General features: G+C 38.2%; 1 protein-coding gene across 7 annotated transcripts in view; it reads right to left on the bottom strand.

The window, feature by feature from the left end:
- ANO6 (anoctamin 6) overlaps positions 1-19,192 on the bottom strand; it is a 132,033-nt gene that overhangs the window by 70,106 nt on the left and 42,735 nt on the right. For all 7 annotated transcript variants that reach the window (XM_050325434.1, XM_050325436.1, XM_050325437.1 and 4 more), the window contains 13 exons: positions 18,864-19,142; positions 18,393-18,506; positions 16,459-16,574; positions 15,888-16,022; positions 14,484-14,589; positions 13,195-13,255; positions 9,760-9,905; positions 8,249-8,326; positions 6,551-6,776; positions 5,479-5,648; positions 4,833-4,930; positions 3,022-3,152; positions 2,024-2,229 (listed from right to left, as the gene is read on the bottom strand). In XM_050325434.1, the coding sequence (XP_050181391.1) occupies positions 2,024-2,229; positions 3,022-3,152; positions 4,833-4,930; positions 5,479-5,648; positions 6,551-6,776; positions 8,249-8,326; positions 9,760-9,905; positions 13,195-13,255; positions 14,484-14,589; positions 15,888-16,022; positions 16,459-16,574; positions 18,393-18,506; positions 18,864-19,142 (1,866 nt within the window). The remainder of the gene's footprint in view (positions 1-2,023; positions 2,230-3,021; positions 3,153-4,832; positions 4,931-5,478; positions 5,649-6,550; positions 6,777-8,248; positions 8,327-9,759; positions 9,906-13,194; positions 13,256-14,483; positions 14,590-15,887; positions 16,023-16,458; positions 16,575-18,392; positions 18,507-18,863; positions 19,143-19,192) is intronic.

Here is a 19,192-nt window from a genome sequence, read left to right as displayed (position 1 = left end):
CTGGGATTTGCATAATTTGCTGAGATAGTTATAATTAACCATTTTTTGCACAAGCACTAAGCCAAGAGCCCCAAAGTATCTTTGGTGCCACCTGATTTTTCTTACAATCTGAACACACTACCAAAGTTGCATTTATTTTTTTAATCTTAACACCAGATCTACTAGTAGGCCTTGGATGTTCACCTGCCTATGAAACAACTGGATTTATGTTTGGATTACCTCAGCAGAGGAGTGCAAAACAGATGGAGCATACACTCAAGCTGTCTGTCTCCTAGATTCTCTTGTAAATTTTTCATCCTTAAGTACCCTTTTTCCCTCTGACATTTCTCTCTTAATTCTCTGCCTTTATGTCCTTCTGAGACTCCTCTCTACATCCTAACTATGTTTACCCTACCTGTTCAATTGCTATTAGTGCCCAAAAAAGTTCTGAACAAGAACAATTGCCATTTTGGGAGATCTTCAAACATCTGAAAATACATCTGGTAGCTGAGGTTGACATACGAAATTTTCCTGATCACTGAAATCCACCCTAGACTTCTATTTCTATATGGAACTTCCCTGAGTCTGTGATATAATGCAAACAAGCTACTGAGACCATGATAACCCAAAAGGAACTCAGGTCATCGAAGCTCATATATCTGTTTTTTAAAATTATACTTACCCTTTCAGGGGCAAAACAAAGACTTTTTAAAATGGAGGGGAAAAAATATGCAGGGATACTCATCTGGGTGCAGGAAAAGGCATATATCTGTTCCTATATTATTTCTGAAAAGCAGAACCCCTGGAGTTGAGACCTCAGATGAGCTCAAGCATTACAGAAGACACCTGAGATACAGGAATAAAAGTTTATTTCTTATTTAAATTTGAATTGCTCTTTTACTTGAAATAAGTTCCCTAACTGTCATGTTAATATCTATAGTAGAGTGCTCAGTTTCATCTTTCTCCTCTTTCTCTAAGTCCACTCTCTCCCAAAGTCCACTTCTTCTCCAAACAGGCAGAGCCTCCTGTGAAAGCTTGGGCTAAGATGAACTCTTGTCTTCAGACTCAACTGCTTTCTCCAGGAACTCCCACTGAGTCAGTAAGGTTCTGTAACTGCAAGGATCAGGTCCGGGAGGAAGTGACACACCTTTAAGTGAGTCGGAAGGACTCCCTGATCTCACTGATAAACAGCAGAAAACAGCGACCTTTTTGAAAAAGGTTATTCATCACAGTTAGTCTGTGGTGCAGAGGAGACCAATGGTCACTGCTCCTGTAATAAAGGCCAGCAGTGAGAATATTTTTATAAGTTAATACATACTAGCTACTGTTAAAGAATAAGCAATCAAATAATCCACACTGGTAAAGTCCAATGGCTTATTTGGCTTCCACAATGCAGCCTATGAATAAGATCTTGGTGAATTAATGATACAGGAAATCTGAACAGTCTGAATTTCATTGTTAGGAATACAATAATCAGATTTTTTTTCTAAATATTTTAAAGAAACTCGTTTAAAATTCAACTTCTTTCTTGTGTACTTAAAAATTTGAAGTACAACTGAAGAACACATTAGTTTGCAAATTCTCAGAAAATTCATTGTGATCTGCACTTTTGAGCACACAATTTTTGAATACACAAGAAAGAAGCTGAACTAGCTAAACTTCAACTTTCTTTTTTTTTTTTTTTCTTTTCTTTTCCAAAATTAATCCATTTAGCTGTAGACTGTCAAAACCACCCTCTGCTCTATATGTTATAATTTTAGGAAAGATGTGCTATATTCTTCACAAGTAACAGAAATACACATGCAACAAAAACCACACCTTTTTCTTTAGATATGATATTTTAGGCAGCAGCCGTATTCTATTTCTAAAACACCTGGAAAGTAACTGAGAGACTACTTACCTGGGCTGAAGCCATAAGCGACTGATGTTTGTAATTCACTTACGATTATTTAAGTTACACTGCCACATGCAGCACTCCCGCATTTGGATGTAGCACCTGCAGTGAAGGCATTTTATCTTTTGCAATTGTTGTCACTGTACTTACATTGGTGACCACAGCCAGAATGGCTATGCCCTGCAGGATGGGCTGCCAGGCACCAATGTCTTGTGCCTTCTGCGGAACCATGCGCCTGAACTGAGTTGTCAGCTTCCAGGCATCCAACCGGATTTCCAACATGTTGTTAATAAGAGCCAGAAGAGGAGCCAGGGGGAATGATGCCACAAACAGAGTCACAAAGCCAAACTGTATGACTGAAAGGGAGAGGTTACATACTTTGGTGAGGCTTTCACTTACTGGAGATAAGCAGGTGTAAGCATGTATAGTTTATATACTACCACTGCAGGAGAGAGAAACAAGAAAGAGTAGCTGGGTTCCTAGGGAATCTTCTGTATGAGAAGACAGGAGCACAACAGTACTGAAAAAAGACATGCTAGGTGAAGGGAACAGAAAACTGTTACAGGTCACAACACACCAAGAGGAACTATTCTGGATATTTAAACATCCATTTCTTTCTGATGTCTTCATCATGAAGACCTGAAAAGCTAGTGACTATCTGTCTCAGTGCTGTGGTGGAAAGCCAAACCAGCAATCATTTTATTGGTGTCTGGGTGCTGCCACAAGTACACTGGACATGCTGTGATAGAATGGATGGTGGCAACAAACCAGAACCCTGACAACTCACAAGTGACCAGCAACAAATCCTGGTGACTGAAGACCTCTAGGAGAGCAGTCTGACACAGAGCTCTTCTGTACAATGCCAGCACATGTGGTCTGCCTTCTGGGTGCATTCCTCAGAGAATGGGGCAAGGAACTAACAACTACTCCTTGTACAATCATGTGCTCTTTCCTAGTTATAGACTTGGTTGAGGCTTAGCTGCTTAATAAAAGCCTGTAAAACCACCTGTAATGGCTCATCAAAACTTGTCTTGGAAAACACTCATGTCTCCTCTGTCTACCTTATTAAGCATTGCTTGCATGAAGATTTTTTTAGAATGTGTTTGTATCCAGCAGTGGTAGTGAATCCAAACTAAACTGCTACTTACCCATTTCAAGATACTCATAAAACAGTCCAAGTTTTCCAATGGGCTGCAGATGGTAGTCTTCTTCCCAGCGTGGAACAACTTTTTCTGATCTAGCAGCTGCAGAGTATCTTCCAATTAGGTTCTTAACCAAGCTATCAGCCAGGGAGAAAAAGAACACTAACACTGGTAAAATAACCTAAAAAGTTCAGTACATGAAAAAAAAAAGACATTTCTGCTGTTACAGCTTTAAACAAGGATTTAGTTAGGATTTAGTTATTTCTGAACTACTGAAAAATTCCTTCAAACATGAGTATAATCTTTGTTTGCCTTATCCTAAAAGTGGTTATTTACAAACCAAAAATATGAGTGTAAAGGAGTGATATATCAGAATCATAGTGATTTATATTTTCAGTTGTACAGGAAAATAACATAAAATTCAAGATAAGAAAAAAAATCAAGTTAAATGTAGGATGGTGGCTGGATAGATTAATTCTTTCTGATCACAGAAGTCACAGAATCACAGAACTGATGAGGTTGGAAGGTACCTCTGCCTTTTACAGGCAGGGCCTCCTAAAGCCAGTTGTCCAGGATCATGTTCAGGTGACTTTTCAGTATCTCTAAGGATAGAGACTGCACACCGCCTTTGGCAATGTGTGCCAGTACTTGGTCACCATCACAGTAAAAAGAAAGGGTCTGGGGGCAAATTCTCTGTACCAACACAGAAAAACCCAAAATGGTTCTCTTTATGCTTGCAGACATGCAGAATGAGAGAGCAGATAAGAAGTAGATCCAGAAGGGGTACTCAGTATTTCAACACATAAAAGTCACCCTGGGAAGTGAATTGAAAATTCCAATCAGGTGAATATATTTCCTGTACACAGATTGGGAAGTCAGTTGTCTATGGCTGGAGCTGACATCTGCAGGTGTACTCAGTCTACGGACCCTTTCTCAGGTAAAAGATGATGTTGAAAAGAAGGATGAGTCTACAGGTCTACTCCACAGCCAGCAGCATATACAGAACATTGTGGTCTGGAGGAGCTGTATCTAAACAGAGCATCCTAATCTCAACCCTACACAGTGTTTATGACACACTTCGTAGTGGGGGTACTGTGCAGCCAAGGAGGACAATTTGTGGGCTTGGAAGAACCATAGCCAGAAGGCTGTGCCTCTGGGCTGGTGCCTACAGCAATCAGGAGTGCATGAGCAAACTGGGAGCTCCCTACTTCAACCAACGTAACACTCACTGATTAGCACGAAATAAAGAACAAGTCATGGGAGAAGAAAGAGAGTCCTTGATGGTATCTTAACTTAAATTATATAGAGGGCATTTGTGGTTAGCACTCTGCTTATTGCTTGCATTAAAACATGGCCTTCTAGAGATCTACACCAATGAAAGAGAATGTATAGGCTTTAGGAATGTCAAATATGACTATAAAACTAAATGAGTTAAATTAGTAACTTATACATGACTTTTAAAAGCCCAATATAAAATGACAAATCATTCCAATCAATATTAAGCAACAATCTTCAGTTTAATATTTTCAGAGCTTCTATGGCCTCAGTTTTAAATATTCAACCTGAAACATACTGAGTTTGGTTTGCAGAGGAAGGAAGAATTTCTGATTAGAACTAAAATCAGTCAAAACAACAGAGACAGGAGTTCAGACTACAGATCAAAATATCCAAACTGTCTAAAAAGGCCCCAAAATATGTCTTATTCTTTTTGACTATAGTATGCACTTATCAAACTCAGTGACCAAGTGCCTGAAGGCATTAAGAAAACAGTATCTCTCAAATATGAAAGAACAGATTACTTAGTAATTTGAACTTACGGAAGAAGCACTTCTTGAATATTGTTCCAGATAGCTTTACCTCCTACAATGATGGCAAGCTGGGTTGTGAGCTCAAGGAGACATCCACCTGGATCACACTGAAGGTTGGGAGAGAAATGAAAAATTTTTGAAGTTGGGTAACTTTTCAGGCACGAATGAAACATTTAAAATAATGCATTCCTGGTTTATTATGTTAACATTTCTTAAAGTAATCCAAGAAGACTGTCTAGGCAAACTTTTCCAGTAAGGTATGCAAAAACCAAGTTGAGGCCACATATAGTTGCATTTGGTAGGTTGACAGGACACTGGTGAAGGAGTGAAATACCAGGTGAAGTTATGCAGCTCTGTGCTATCACCAAGTGAGGATCAACCAGCAGAACAGGAATGCTTCTACTGATGTTCTCCCCTTCCTGTGTGCCAATTTACAGATTGTAGGACCGTGGTGAAGTATGTTTTTCTGGCTATGTGTAATACATTTCTAAGCCCAACTGGTCTTGTGTCGTATTCTATCCTAGAGGCTACTGAGGAGGCAAATGGCTTGGGAGGCAGTTGTTTTTTAAACCCTAATGTTAAGTATGCCTAATTATTTTTCATGTTATACACTCTTAACTGCAGAAGAATACCTGGACTAATTAAACATTCTTACCTCTTCATTGCGATACTTTCCCAGCCAATAAATTGGATTTCCAGGGTGACCTACAAATTTACCCTTAAAGAAGGCTATGTAGAAGCATGAAGAGTAGTAGTTGACAAACTGGAACAAGAACATCTTTGTGGTCAGACTGTTTTCATAATCGGTCTGTGTCCTTGGAAGTTCTGCAATGAAAGAAAAGTAAATAAATAAAATAATAATAAAAATCCCCCAACCTACAAGTAACCTACAGGCTGCTTTAGAGTCTCAGCTGCAAAGTATCTGTATGCCTCATATTCCTCAATATGACTGGCAGCACTATAAATTAGACTGTGCATAATCCTCATGTATACTAATATACTATACCATTATGCTAATTCTAAAACTATGTGGGTTGTAAAAAGGAAAGAACTAGTTCCCCAACAATAAAGAAAAAGAAGCAGCAAAAATTCTGATAACTTGAGGGAAAAAGAAGCACCCAAATCCAATACACTCAGGAAAGATGCAAATGTAACACTTTGATGAACTGATGAAACAGTATTAAATGAAGTTATATTAAAGGAACGCACTACTTCACACATCTAAAGTAAAATAGCTACTTTAATGTTGATGGACTGGATAGAAAGAATAATATTATTTGTGACTGTTTATCTGTTTAATAACATCAGAATGGTATGTAATTTTGGAACTGCGACCTTATTTCACTTATTACAAGATAGCTATTTTCCCCATAAAAAAAACAAATGTAATTGAATGTGTTATGCCTTCTGATCTGTTTTCATAAAGCTTGGTTGTTATAGTAATTTTCTTTGCTTTGTCTATTTCACAAGCACAAAACTGTAAACAATTGATCTTTCATGCTGCCTATTCAAGGACTTTTCCAGCAAAGAGCTGAATATCATATTCCTTTGATATTAAGAAAATCTGTATTGGAAAATTTCTGGGTGGTACTGTGTGATTTGGTGGGAAAATTCTAAAATACGTGGTCCAGGTTTTCATTTATCAAAATATTTATTATATATATAAATGCTAATTTTTTCTAGCTATTTTATCCCAAGTTTCTATCTGAGGTATAGAAGCTGCATACCGAAGTCAGTAATCAGGACTGCCACTTTTTCATAGATGATGTTGAGAATCATAATGACTACAAAGCTGATGAGGGAAGCAGTTATTGAAGTGGCTGTCTGCGGAGTCAGGTACTTGCTGATCACCTCCGTTCCACTAATGTGCTGTGACAATGTTGCAGAGAACACCAGGAAAACCGAGAGCCTGTAGACAATGATTCCAATAACTGAAGCAATAATCAAAAGGATCTGCCAAAGGAATGCAAGAAAGATGTTAATGTTCAACCCCTGGATTTAGGAAAATGTGAGTTTGAAACACTTTTTTCAATAGGAAAAAGGAAAGCAATTGTGTGCCTGTCATTCCATTGCAAGAAGATGGTCAAATAAGACAGAAGGTAATAAACAGAGAATCCATAAAAGAAGCCTTTTTAAATGCAGCATAGTCAATCTGCAGAAAAGAAAAGAGATGGTCTGTTTTATGACTAATAACAAGGTTTGTACTGATGTGAGCATAATGACAGATGTAATCAAATCTTACACCTTAAGGCACGTGAAGGGAGAAAACTCCCTCTTTTGACACTGAACAACTGGCAGGACAGCAAAATGTACTAGCAAGTCTGCACTAATGATGGAGGGGGCTGCACATTCTCGTCCACATGATACTATTACAGACTATGGACCTCTCAGAGGAATAGACAAATTTTAAGCCAAGTCATGTAGTCTGCAGGAGTTGTAATAATGATCCATGCACCTCCACTTGCTTGCCCTCTCTTTCTGCTTCTCCTCCTGCTTTTATTTCTTGATAGTTGTCTAGCTATTGTTCAGTTTGAGGTCTACAGAGCTGTGTATCTTTCTTTCACTATCTCAGCAAACTATCATGAACTACATCCCCTGACCCTGCGCACAATAAGAGTGCAGTAACACAAATGATAAACCCAGACCAAATCTCCCCTCCAACCTGAAGTCTCACCCATTTAAATCCAATTGCAAGTCAGTATTCTTTCCTTTGTGTTTCAACTGTCTCAACACTGAGGCTCTCCTGGGCTACCACTCTATTTCCTCTCACCTAGGATGAGATCTTTTTCAGTTGCTGTTTGTTACATAAGAGATAGACATGCAGGAGGCTAAAACACAGAGCTTTTCAAGGTGATATCTCTGGGCCAACTCAGTGTGTTATGTATTGTTTCATGGGTAACTGTACCTCTTTGAAGGTTTAGTTGTAATTAAAGCAGCATCTCTAGAAGACTGGAGAGCACCCAGCTTTGCTCAGTTAAGTGAAAAAAACAAAACTGAAAGAGACCATGGACTATGAGACACAATATGGAACCACACAGCTGGAACAAGAAGGATAGAAATTAGCAGGAAGGAGAGCATATAAACCAAAGTCTTTCCCTTACTCCCCCCTCAAAAAAAAAAAAAAAAAAAAAAAAAGGCAATTTGCCTTAAAATAATGAGGGAAAAATCAATGGAACATACTGACAAGCATAACTCAGAAGCTACAGCTTCAGGATATTTTGATATCATATGGTAAAGAGTACTGGGTGACTACAGCTACCTTCTACCTTGTAGATCCATACCTTATGGGCTTGATTTATGCATCAGATGGAAATTCAACTGAGCCTATTCCATTGTCATTTTTTGTTCAGTTCAAGAGGATCACTTTTTAGACACTTACTAGAAAACAGAATTCATGAAGGGCAAGAGTAAGAGAAGAACTTTACCCAGAAGAAGATGGCACTTGTACAGAAAGTCATCCGTATGCACTTCCCACAGGCAGTGTATGGCACATGTTCTTCTTGCTGTAAAAGATAAAGAAACAGATAAAGGATGCACCCAATCTTTCCTTCATATTTTTTTCTGTGCTCCAATTAAATTCTTCATGATATTGAGTACAGAAAAAAAAAAGGAAAAAAGGATCTTGCTTTGTTTCCTTTTCTGCTCTGTTATCCTGGAAATTCAACATTTATACATGATTTCAGAAGTCTTGCCTGATAACAAGAGTCGTTTTCTTGCTACCCATTCTAAGATAAAAATTACTTCCATACAGGCTGAGTGTCCTCAGCTCTTACTGGCTTTAGCCATGACAGGATGCATAGTCCTTTTGAATGGATCCATCCTTCTTTGCTGATCATGGCATCCAAGGTCATTATCTTTCAGTCCTATTAAATTTTGGTCCTTGATCTCTGTATTTCTCAATTTATTCCACAGGAACAACTGGATGGTTTCCCCAAGGAAAATACCTACCTCAGTGTGATGCTGTGAAAATTCAGAGTCTTTATAGGATCTCTGAGGATCAAAATAAAATACTTTAGCATATTCTTCACTGTTTGAACTACGACTTTATATATTCGAGGTGGCATAGGTTTATGAGCTTTTAAACAGAATGAGTTTTTGATAATACAAGATATAACAAGAAGATCTATATAGGATAGTTTCAACTGCAGCAGTTAATTTTGAAACTTTTCAAGTGCCCTCTAATAAACACTAGTATAATGCAGATGGAATGTGAAAGCAGTGCAAATGATCAGATAAACAACAGAGTAATATCTTGAAAGAGAACAATAAAATGTGAGCTGAGCTTGAGTGAGCTGCTGAAGCTAAAGCTACTCAAAATGTACAGTAAATAGAGATCTAAACTAAGATCCTCATAAATACAAATCCTACTTCATTGAAATTAAAATTATCCTTGTCTCTGTGAGTTATTAATCTCTGTTATTAATCGTAATTGCATCCTTGTGCAGTCAGCAACAATAGTTATTTATACATGTTTCAAATAGAGACATCTTAGGTTAAAAAAAGTCTTGGCACGAATATAACAATGGAACATATTTCCCTCTATTTCACCTTTTTTTCCTGATGCATTCTTAGGCAAAGATAGCAAATGTTCTGTGATCTTGGGCTCTGGCAGCAACACTGAATCATTTCTTGGGGGATTTAATAAAGCAGACTTAGTTTCCTAAGCTGGGGAAGATGACTACTTCTGTTTATTTATGACAGGAACCTCAGCAGTGTAAGTTCCTCAAGCAGGCAACTACTTTAAGGTGCTTACAATTCAGTATAAATTCCCTGCCCATGCATCTGTACTTTATAAGTTCACCATTTGCAGCCCAGTTTATCAACTTGAAGCACTGTTGATTTACAGAATTCTAGTCCAGATTCACCATTTTCACAGTGTTAGCTCTCAAAAGTGTCTATTGCAGTAACCATCACCAGCTATCAAAGTGTTCCTTACCTGTGTGATTTCATTCATTACTACATGAGTGCACTGAGCTTCATATTCTGGGCGAACCTGTTCTTCTTGCTCCAAGTACTCGACTGTGTCCCATTCATACTCCAGCTCAGCCTGCCGTCGCTTCCAAAACTCCAAAAACAAAGTAACTGTACAAAAGACAGACAAAATGAGCAATGCCAGGGGAGTATTGGACATTGACCCCTGAGCTAAAACATGTGGCTCAGTTTTCCACATAGCCTTCCACAGACTTGGAATAAAACCCTTACTGGCTAATGCAATGGTGAAAACAACTGGATCTACTCCTTTATGCAACTATGGCTTTGGATATATATACTTTAATAAGAGAAACCTGAGGTGTAATAACCACATGCTGAAGAATGTATACACTTTTTTAATATATTTGCTTTCTGCCTAAGGCTAGAATATGAATACTTTGAATTTCCTATTACAGACTGTTTTTAAAAAAGTTTATCATGGGATGCTTTAGAAAGCACTTTGGTTGAATAGGTGAAAACAAAATGCTGGAGAGTGCAGGACTTCTAGAAATATAAAAATCACTATGCCAAAAATTATTACAGGGAAGAGCTCATATTCATTCAAGCTGCAATTTTTGTGTGAACAAATTATCACTTTGCAGAGTACAAGAACCAATGATGGTTCAGGAAGAGCAGCTTAGACACAGCTGTCCTTCCTCCTCTGATAGCGTGGAGCTGAAGGGATGCAGCTCTTTTGCAAGGCATGGAACTTAGACCAGCAGTTTCCCTGGACTGTGCTCCTACAACTGGAAGCACTGAGGGACCAGGTACACAGATGCCTCAGTGGTACTGGTTAGACATGAATCCAGTCAAACTCATCACTTTGTCTGAAAACATTAGGCAGATCTGGCAGCAGAGGCAATAATAAACCCAGACGGTAAGGCTGGGAGGAGCTCAGGATGATGGGTTTCAGTACCACTCTCCCCAGTATACCTGGATACTCCATTACTGAAGACACCTCATCCTCAGATTAAATGAATGGTGTGGCTCTGAATCACTGGTTCCAGGAGGAGTTAATATACCAACACTGCACTCAGTGCTCTCATTGTCTGGGAGTAATTAACCTTAAGATATTTTTTTTTTAAATTAGGTTGGCCCCTCATCCTGAGTGATGAAACCTCAATGGCATGCAGTTACAAGTCCAAACATTAAAGGTTATGTCCAAAATCAGGTGTGGTTGATAATCCCCAAACTGAAACATTTAAAACCCAGGAAAATCTATGGGCTGGGCCGTGAGATGACCTTGGCATTGCACACTGGCAAAACCCCAGGAAACCCTGCTCCCCTGGCTATTCACGGACCTCTTTCACAAGGGCTTAATAGACAAGGCAAAGACATTTCAAGCAGTGGACCAGAGGATCTCATCTGCTTTCTCCTGCAGAGCAAGGATATTAGTCTTCCATAAACCTCTAAATGCTGTCCAGCCCACAGGAAACTACAGGCTATAGTAATTTGCTCCAGCTGAAAATTCTTCTGCTGTGTGAGAGCCCAGAAGTGCAGGGACTTCTTCTGTTATGATAGCCTCATGTGCTAACAGTGAAAGAAGGGCACATAACACAGGAACAGCTCTCCCATCTCTGATATAAAGACAATTTCTACTTGCCAAGTTGTGTCTTTCAGAGCAGGGCAGGACCTGCTGCTGGATTTGACATTTTCCTTTTATTTTGAAGCAACATTGCTGCAGCTGTGAAACCAAATGATGTTTCAGAATCAGGAGACCAGAGTATTAATTCCACCTCGTGCTGGTAATTTGTGGTGCCTCCTTTTGTTTATCCCTCAACACTACCACTCAGTATGGCCCAGGTATTCTACCTCTGAAGCTGTGCCACCAAGGTCTGAAAAGAAATGCCTCCACTGGAGGATATTTATTGGTTTAACTGATCTTGCTCAGGGATGGGATCAAGGAGGGCAGCAAGTGAAGTGGAAGCTGCGCCTTGTTCATGACCTTTGTCAGTGTAGTCATACCATCACAGAAGAATTGGCAGAGCATTAATGTACAGAGCGATAATTCCTCAGGCCAAATTCTCTGGTGTTCGGTAGTGCTTTAAAATTTTTGAAGGGAATACACACACACACACACACAATTGCAATTATTAGAAGTGTATTGGTGATAATGAAGCAATAATATATCTAAAAGTCTAATATTATTTTAATTGTTTTGGACCAGAAGGTCTACAAAGTATTACAGCAAGATGAAAATTACAGCTGGAATTGCACCATGACCATGGGTCATTTGGATCCAATACAATTTTGGCTGAATTTCTGCGACATAAGTCACCTCTTTATATAGTGGGCTTACAACAAGAATACTAATAGACCTTGCAGTCATCACTATAGCCATGAAGCTGAACTTTGTAATTATTGCTCTTGGAACCATTCTTCAAAACAGGAAATACAATTTTAATTAAAAACAAAATTGCAAATAAATTAACTATTGAGGTGATGGGGTAGATTACATTGGTATCAAACTTCTAATAACCTTTTGTTTAGTGAATTTCCTGCTGGTATTTTGATTATAGCATAGGTTTTGAAAGAAAACTTATTTTTGAAATGATACATTTGATCTTACATTTCTTTAAAGCAAGAGTTATTTTGAAGCACTTTAGGTCATCCTAAGGAAATAAAAATACAGTGCATTTTACAAAGAAAGCAAATTGTATATTCTTGTCAGCTCGTATATGAATTCAAAATACTGTATGAGTTATTTTCTCTATACTACCTTGTATACAGTGCTAATGTTCAACTTATTTTTGTAGTTACTGGGTAAGACTGCAATAAAAGCCAGTTAACAAAGCTGCTATGTCTCTAGGAAAATAAACCTTGTCTAATGCCTTGAATACAGTACCAAGTGGTTTCAGCTGTGGGAAGCATCCTGGTTTCAGATACATTTTTGCTGCTAAAAGATAAGTGTAGTGCTTGTAACTACCACACTTCTTACAATCAGCTTCTTAAAAAAGATAGGAGCAAAAAACTCCTGGCAAATACAATAAATTACTATTTTTCAATTGCCTTGTGTAGTCACACAGCTCTTAATAGCACAGGCAGCTCCAAAACTCTTTGGAAACAAATCCAGCTTCTCTAACAAATATACTTAAGCATGTGGCTGGCTCCTGCTGGATGAGCATGAGGCAGCCTTAACCACTTTGCTCAGACTTTTCTTCAAGTGAAACAAACCCAAACAGATTCTGAAGACCAACTTTTAAGTCTAAAATTTTTCTGTTTTCTTATGATGCTAAAAACCAGTTCCTGTGAATGTGCATATTTTCTATGGAACTACTTACCAGAGAATTCCTAAGTGCTAGAAAATGAAGTCATTGCAAATTTATCCTTGTTTTCTTGGCCGATGCTGGAGGCATGGCCAAAATTAGATAACAAACCACAGTTGTTGAAATTGACTTACCCCATATCCCCATAAATACTGCAAACACCAGTGTTCCAAAGCTATCAAATATACAGAGTTTCTGGAAAACATGGAAAAGGTAAAAGAAAGGCTTAAAATATAATCGACCATTTTTATTTTTCTACTCTGACCCAGAAGAGAAGCTGCTTACTGAACATGTTGATTTTTAGCTTTTATGTAGTTTCATAAACAATCTTTATTGATAGTGTTTCTTCAATTTCTGTCCATGTACATCACCCTTCAGTAAATTAAGGAAATTAAATGCAAAACTCAGAATTAAAAATATAAGCCAAATATGCAGTAAGAAGGATAGTAAAGTGGTGTGCTATCAAACTCCTTCCATCTGTTGCATAGGAAGAGTAAAAACAGTGCTTCTGGTCTGGGAACTCAGTATAGAGCTATGTATTTTTAATATAGCCACAAAAAGGCAGTGCACACATCTGATTCTCGTAAGCAGGATAACAAATAGGTTACTAAAAACACACTCTGATGAGATACCTCTTTTGTCACAATTTGCCTTTCTCATTTTTCCATCATAGCCTTTTCCCTGCATTCTTATTTCTTTTACCCTTTCAGTGTGCCCATTAAAACTGGGCAAAATATTTTTGATGAATAGCTGAAAAATCACAGTTTTGGGACTGAATCTATGGAGAGGAATGACAAAAGGCTAACATTGGTGAGACAAGGAAAGGGAGAAAGAAAGTCACGTTTCTCTAGGCAGGAACAAAGATCAAGACTCTGGCTGTGTCACAGCCAACAGGACATGGCTGTGTCACAGCCTCTGTCAAGGCAAACACCAGCCTCTCCCTTGTACCCCTCCTTATTAACAACACAGATCAAATTCAAGGCACAGATCCAGGTAACTTCTTTGTGGAGGGAGGGAGCAGAATTTAGAAATGTCAAAACAAGTTTTAAACATTTCCTTAGCAAAATTGATTCAGAGCTACTGAATCGTGGCTTTAGCAATCGAATCTTTCTCTCCCTGAAAGGAAGAAGTACCTCCAAATGAAACCAATTTTCAATTAAAATAACACTTTAATCCTGTATCAAATAACCAGCACCTATGTGACATTAAAAAAAAAATAAATTTCATTTTAAATCAAATTGGAGCAGTTAATGTTGTTGCTTTTACTTTTCAAAGTTGTCACTGTATGAAAAGGAACAATTATTTGCACATTTCTAGTAATTCTATGGGACATTAGTGGAGGAACAACATTGTTTTATATGTAGTTCTACGGAAAGTGCAAGTAAAGTTCAGTATCATGTCTATAAGCTGTAAATGTATTTACCTTGGATGATTCACAAGTGGTGGTGAGGTTCCAGTAGGTACATACTTTATCACACTGAGGGCACATTATGATATTACCTCCTATGTTGGGATCACACACTTCTTGGCTAAAAACAAAACTAGTCAGTCACTCACCAACACTAAATTCTTTAGTCCCTTTCTGCACATGAGGATAGTGCAATAATCTCAGGGAATTAAGTAATTTACTAGCGATCTGCTCTCAAGAATTCCACTCCCACCCCTCGCCCTGGCAACACATTTCCATTCTTAGTCCTCATCTCAAAAATGGATGATATAGGAGGAAAATAATTTCCATCCCTTACACATGGTGATAATTCTCAAAACTTCCCACATTAAAAATAAAACAGCTCTTCAAAGATCTCGCACTCTTCAATAGGGAACCCACAGTTGCATGTTCAATGCTATTGTAGCAAACCCAAGGGGAGAAGGATGAGGAACACTGCCTACCAGAACAAGGAATAGCTGCAGAGCAGAGGGGCTAACCTGTGGTCTTCAAAGAGGATCAGATTGGAAATTGTGCAGAGGGGAGATGGCAGGATGATTCAAGGAATGGCAGATCTGTCTCCTAAGAGATGGCAAAACAGTTGCCATCTAACTAATACATACTACCACCACACTAGTATGGTGATGGCTGAGAGGTAATGTAAACGCTTGCTATTCATACGTTGGGGGATAAACACCAGGGAGGAGAGATGAGCTGTTTAACTAAATTGTAATACTGGCTAAAGACTAAATGTGTATAAATTTGTCACAGGAGTGGAGCTCTGGAACAACCCTTCGGCATGGAGTACGAACATCACCCCAGGAGGGGGTACACAGTGGGATGGCCTATAGACCGTTTGACGCAATGATCCCTGTTCATTTTTCTTCCTGAGTCATTTTGCTATGATATAATTTTGTTGTGTTCTGATGAGGGAATCTATGTCATGGCTATGCCTTCCTTTCCAATGTATCCTGGGCAGCTGAATACTCCTGTGCAGCTACTCTTCCTCTATTGTCTCAAAACTGAGAAAGGAAATTATCAGAATCTTTGCATATCTCCTTTCAAGATTATCAGAGTGAAAATTATGTGTTCTGGCAATCTGTATTGACTTCCAATTGTCACTCATTTCTTCATGTTTCTACACTAGGTGTGGTGAGCTTAGCAGAAAATATGAATAAAATGAGGAAATAACAAACTCCCAGATGTCTATCACTGTAATGGTCCCTGTTACTCTTCTTATCTCATATTTTATGCCTTTACCTTCAAATCCACAATGAAAGTTGATCTCAGGCCCTTTAATTTTGCCTCTTTTATTGTGCACTGTCTTGCAAACCCTGTACAGTCCCCCTCTGTACAGGACTGATCAAAAACGCATGTGACACTAAACCAGGCCTGACGTACCTCCACGTGCAGTTGTCCTTTGTCAGGTATCCATAAAGAAAACAGCCAACTCCTACAACTGCAGCCACGGTCAGCATATTGGTGTAAAAGCCCAGCCAAGCAAAGTAGATGCCAATTTTCTCTCCATAGTATTTCCTGTGGAGGGGAAAGATTTTTTTTTTTTTTTTGAAATGCAAGTAAATTAACATTTCTGTTTCAAATGACTCTTCATTTCATACATTTTGTGCCAATCCACACTGTTCTATTCCTCTGGTTTGAACTTAGGGATTGCAGTATTATTGCTGCTGGGTATTTCTATCACCACTTTTATGTTTTTGTAAGAGGATAGAAATGGCAAAAGAAAGAATAAAGAGAGAAAGATCATACCTTGCAAAGAAAAAAACTTAAGTGGTTGCCTTTTCATAAACTGGCTTATCATGAAAGCAAGCTCAAAGTATGCTCCTATGTACAAGCTGATCTGGGTGTATGTATCATCCCTCAAAACTCACCTGTGTCTCTTTGACATCCCCAAAACCAGACCTGCTATGTAAAGTCCTAGTTCCCCCTGCATTATTCCAGAAGTCACACAAACCTGATGAAATCCAGGGGTTGCAGTTTGAAGATGTTTTTAGGGTGAGCCCATTCTCTGTAAAGAAGATATCGTTCACTTGGGCAGTTGGGATCGGTTGACAGGTGCCTAAAATTAGACTGCAAAACAAAAAGAGCATGGGAAAAAGATAGCACTAATCCAACCAGCACAGCTCAGCTCTCATCTCTGAGAGAGACTATCCGTACGTCATGAAGCCAGAATAGCCTTTTAGACCAGTCTCACTGCAAGGCAGGAAAAGGAGCAGGATGGCAGGTCTGAGAACACATCAGGATTCAGGACAGAACATTGTCAGAAAGATATTGAATACTAAAACTAACACAAATGTATATGTATGTGAGCTGTAAATAACATGAACTTAAATCTAAGCACATGTCAGCATTGGCACTTAGGAATAGAAAATAAAAAAGGATCTAGCCTAATTAGAGAACAGGGTTGAATTAAAATGTATTTTAAGTAGCTTTAACATGCTAGCATGCTTTGCTTCAAAGTAATACTGTACTAGAGTGCAGACAGGAAAGTCTGTGGGATAAATGCAGGGTCTCTAGTCTCTGTTTTAAATTTAAAAGACAGTTTACATGGAGATAATCCTTGTTGTTTTTACTAGGCTATTTAAAAACTATTTCAATAAAACCTACTTTATTTGAGAGAATTTGCCATTCTATCTCTGTGATGCAATGTTTACAGAAATCTAGAGGCTACTTTTGATTTTCAGAACAGCTGAGATATATAATTTTAATTACATGAAAAGACAGTCATTAATTACTAGTCATACTGAGTCCAAATTCCCCATGCTATGGAGGAACAGCCTGCAAGACAGGTTTTAAATCTTTAACAGGAAACCTTAAAAATGGATCATCACAGATTATATTAATTCTATCCTGTAAAGCTTTGTTCACTTACAAGAAACATGGTTTGTCTTGATTCTGCCTAAAGATTTCTTTGAGGCCTCCTGAATATTTTAAGACAAGTCCAAGCAGCTGAAGGAGTTACTGACCTCTCATGTTCTCAATGTCTCCTCGATAGAACACACAGAATGGACACAGAATGGTGGTTCTGATGCAGAGGAGGTGTGGGATTGTGGGTATGTAATAGAATGCAGAAAATCAGCTTGCAGTCTTTGCACACTGTATTGCATTTACAGCTTCACATGGAGCTTTTCCTTAGTCAAATACTCTGATTTTTTTTCTCCGTCATTTTCTATTGCTGTGCTATTGCTAGCCTTGGAATACAAAACAATTTCCAGTATAACTTTCTTCTTTAAATTATGTAACTTCAAAAGTTTCAGAAGTGTAGCTACAAAAGCTGGATTTCTTATTATTGCTAGGTGAAATTCAAACCAGTGAAGGTTCTCTCTGCAGGACTCTGACATCACCTGTGAGGCATTGGACTGGCTGGGCAGAGTCTTCCTGCAGAAACCTGAATCTCCCTGCATGTACATTGCAATGTTTGGGAACTGTAGGAATGTTTCTTACTCTGCAAGACTTTCACACACCCTAAGATGAGATTTGTAATCTACATCTTTATCAACAATGTTGATATTTGATTGGAATTTTAATACTGAAAAACTTGATATTAATGAAAGGGAAAAGTGTTAAAATTGATTTAGAACTGATGATACATTTTGTCATGGGACCCATCACTCAGATCAGGCACTTTACTGAACACCTCCCAGAGAATACAAATTTAACAACTCTCAAGTGAAATAAACTGTTTTTCAGTTATAGAACTACATTTTTAACTAACAGTGCTTTGGAAGAAAATCTGCAGCCAAACCATGTCTTATTCTTCTATGTGGATATAATAATCAGTCAAGGAATAAGACAATGAATAGTGCTTGTATCTTTTGATATAAACCCCTCAGATATAGTTCAGACCTCTATTTCAAAGTATATTTTAGTTAAAAGCACTGGACTTACATCATGAAGGGGAAATGCTGCTTTGTAGATTCCAGCGTCCAGTAATTTGTTAATGCCAAACTTTTTCACATTGTTTTTGGTTGCATATTCCACACGGGACAGGATAAAATGAACCTGAAATTTATAAAATATTTTTTTGTCTCTTGGAATCTGAAAGTAATCATACACAGCTATAACTGTCTCAACATACAATCAAGTTAGCAAAGAGTAAGCATTACAGACAAAATTAATTGCATAGGGTATACAAACCATTCAAATCCCTCCTTTAAATTCAGGTGGAACAGAAAAGGAACAAATGCAAGGAATGTTTTCCTTCTAGATTGCCCAGGCTATTTCATAAATAACACGGGACTATTGCACCCCAAACATTTTTAAATTTTCAGGATGTTTTAATGAAGGTAATGACACTGATTTGATTAAGGGAATAGTTTCTTTTTAAGACTAAATGCTAGAAATACTCCATGGACTTACAATTCGGCTTCTGGTTGCAGGATTGAAAAATGAGTCTTTGTCGTGGATATAAAAGTTTGACAATTGTTCCTTTTGAAAAGGGGCAGTGAAAAACTCTTGCTCAGGTTTGATGATATTTTCATCCACTCTGAAGAGTCTACTAAACCAGTTGAAAGCTGAGTCTTGGGTTTTCAGGTCATTGTGTTGCAGAGGCATTTTGATGTGCATAACCTCAGCATATGTGCACAGCACTTCCCAAGGTGCATGCACTTTCACAAAAATAAGTTTCTCATCCAAAACCTGAGATGAAAGAATATTGAAAATATATTTGTGTAAGAAAATGAAAGCAA

The sequence above is a fragment of the Myiozetetes cayanensis genome, unplaced genomic scaffold (assembly GCF_022539395.1).
Source record: "Myiozetetes cayanensis isolate MyiCay16 unplaced genomic scaffold, myiCay2020 scf3, whole genome shotgun sequence".
NCBI lineage: Eukaryota > Metazoa > Chordata > Aves > Passeriformes > Tyrannidae > Myiozetetes > Myiozetetes cayanensis.
This window is presented reverse-complemented; position numbering and strand designations above follow the sequence as displayed.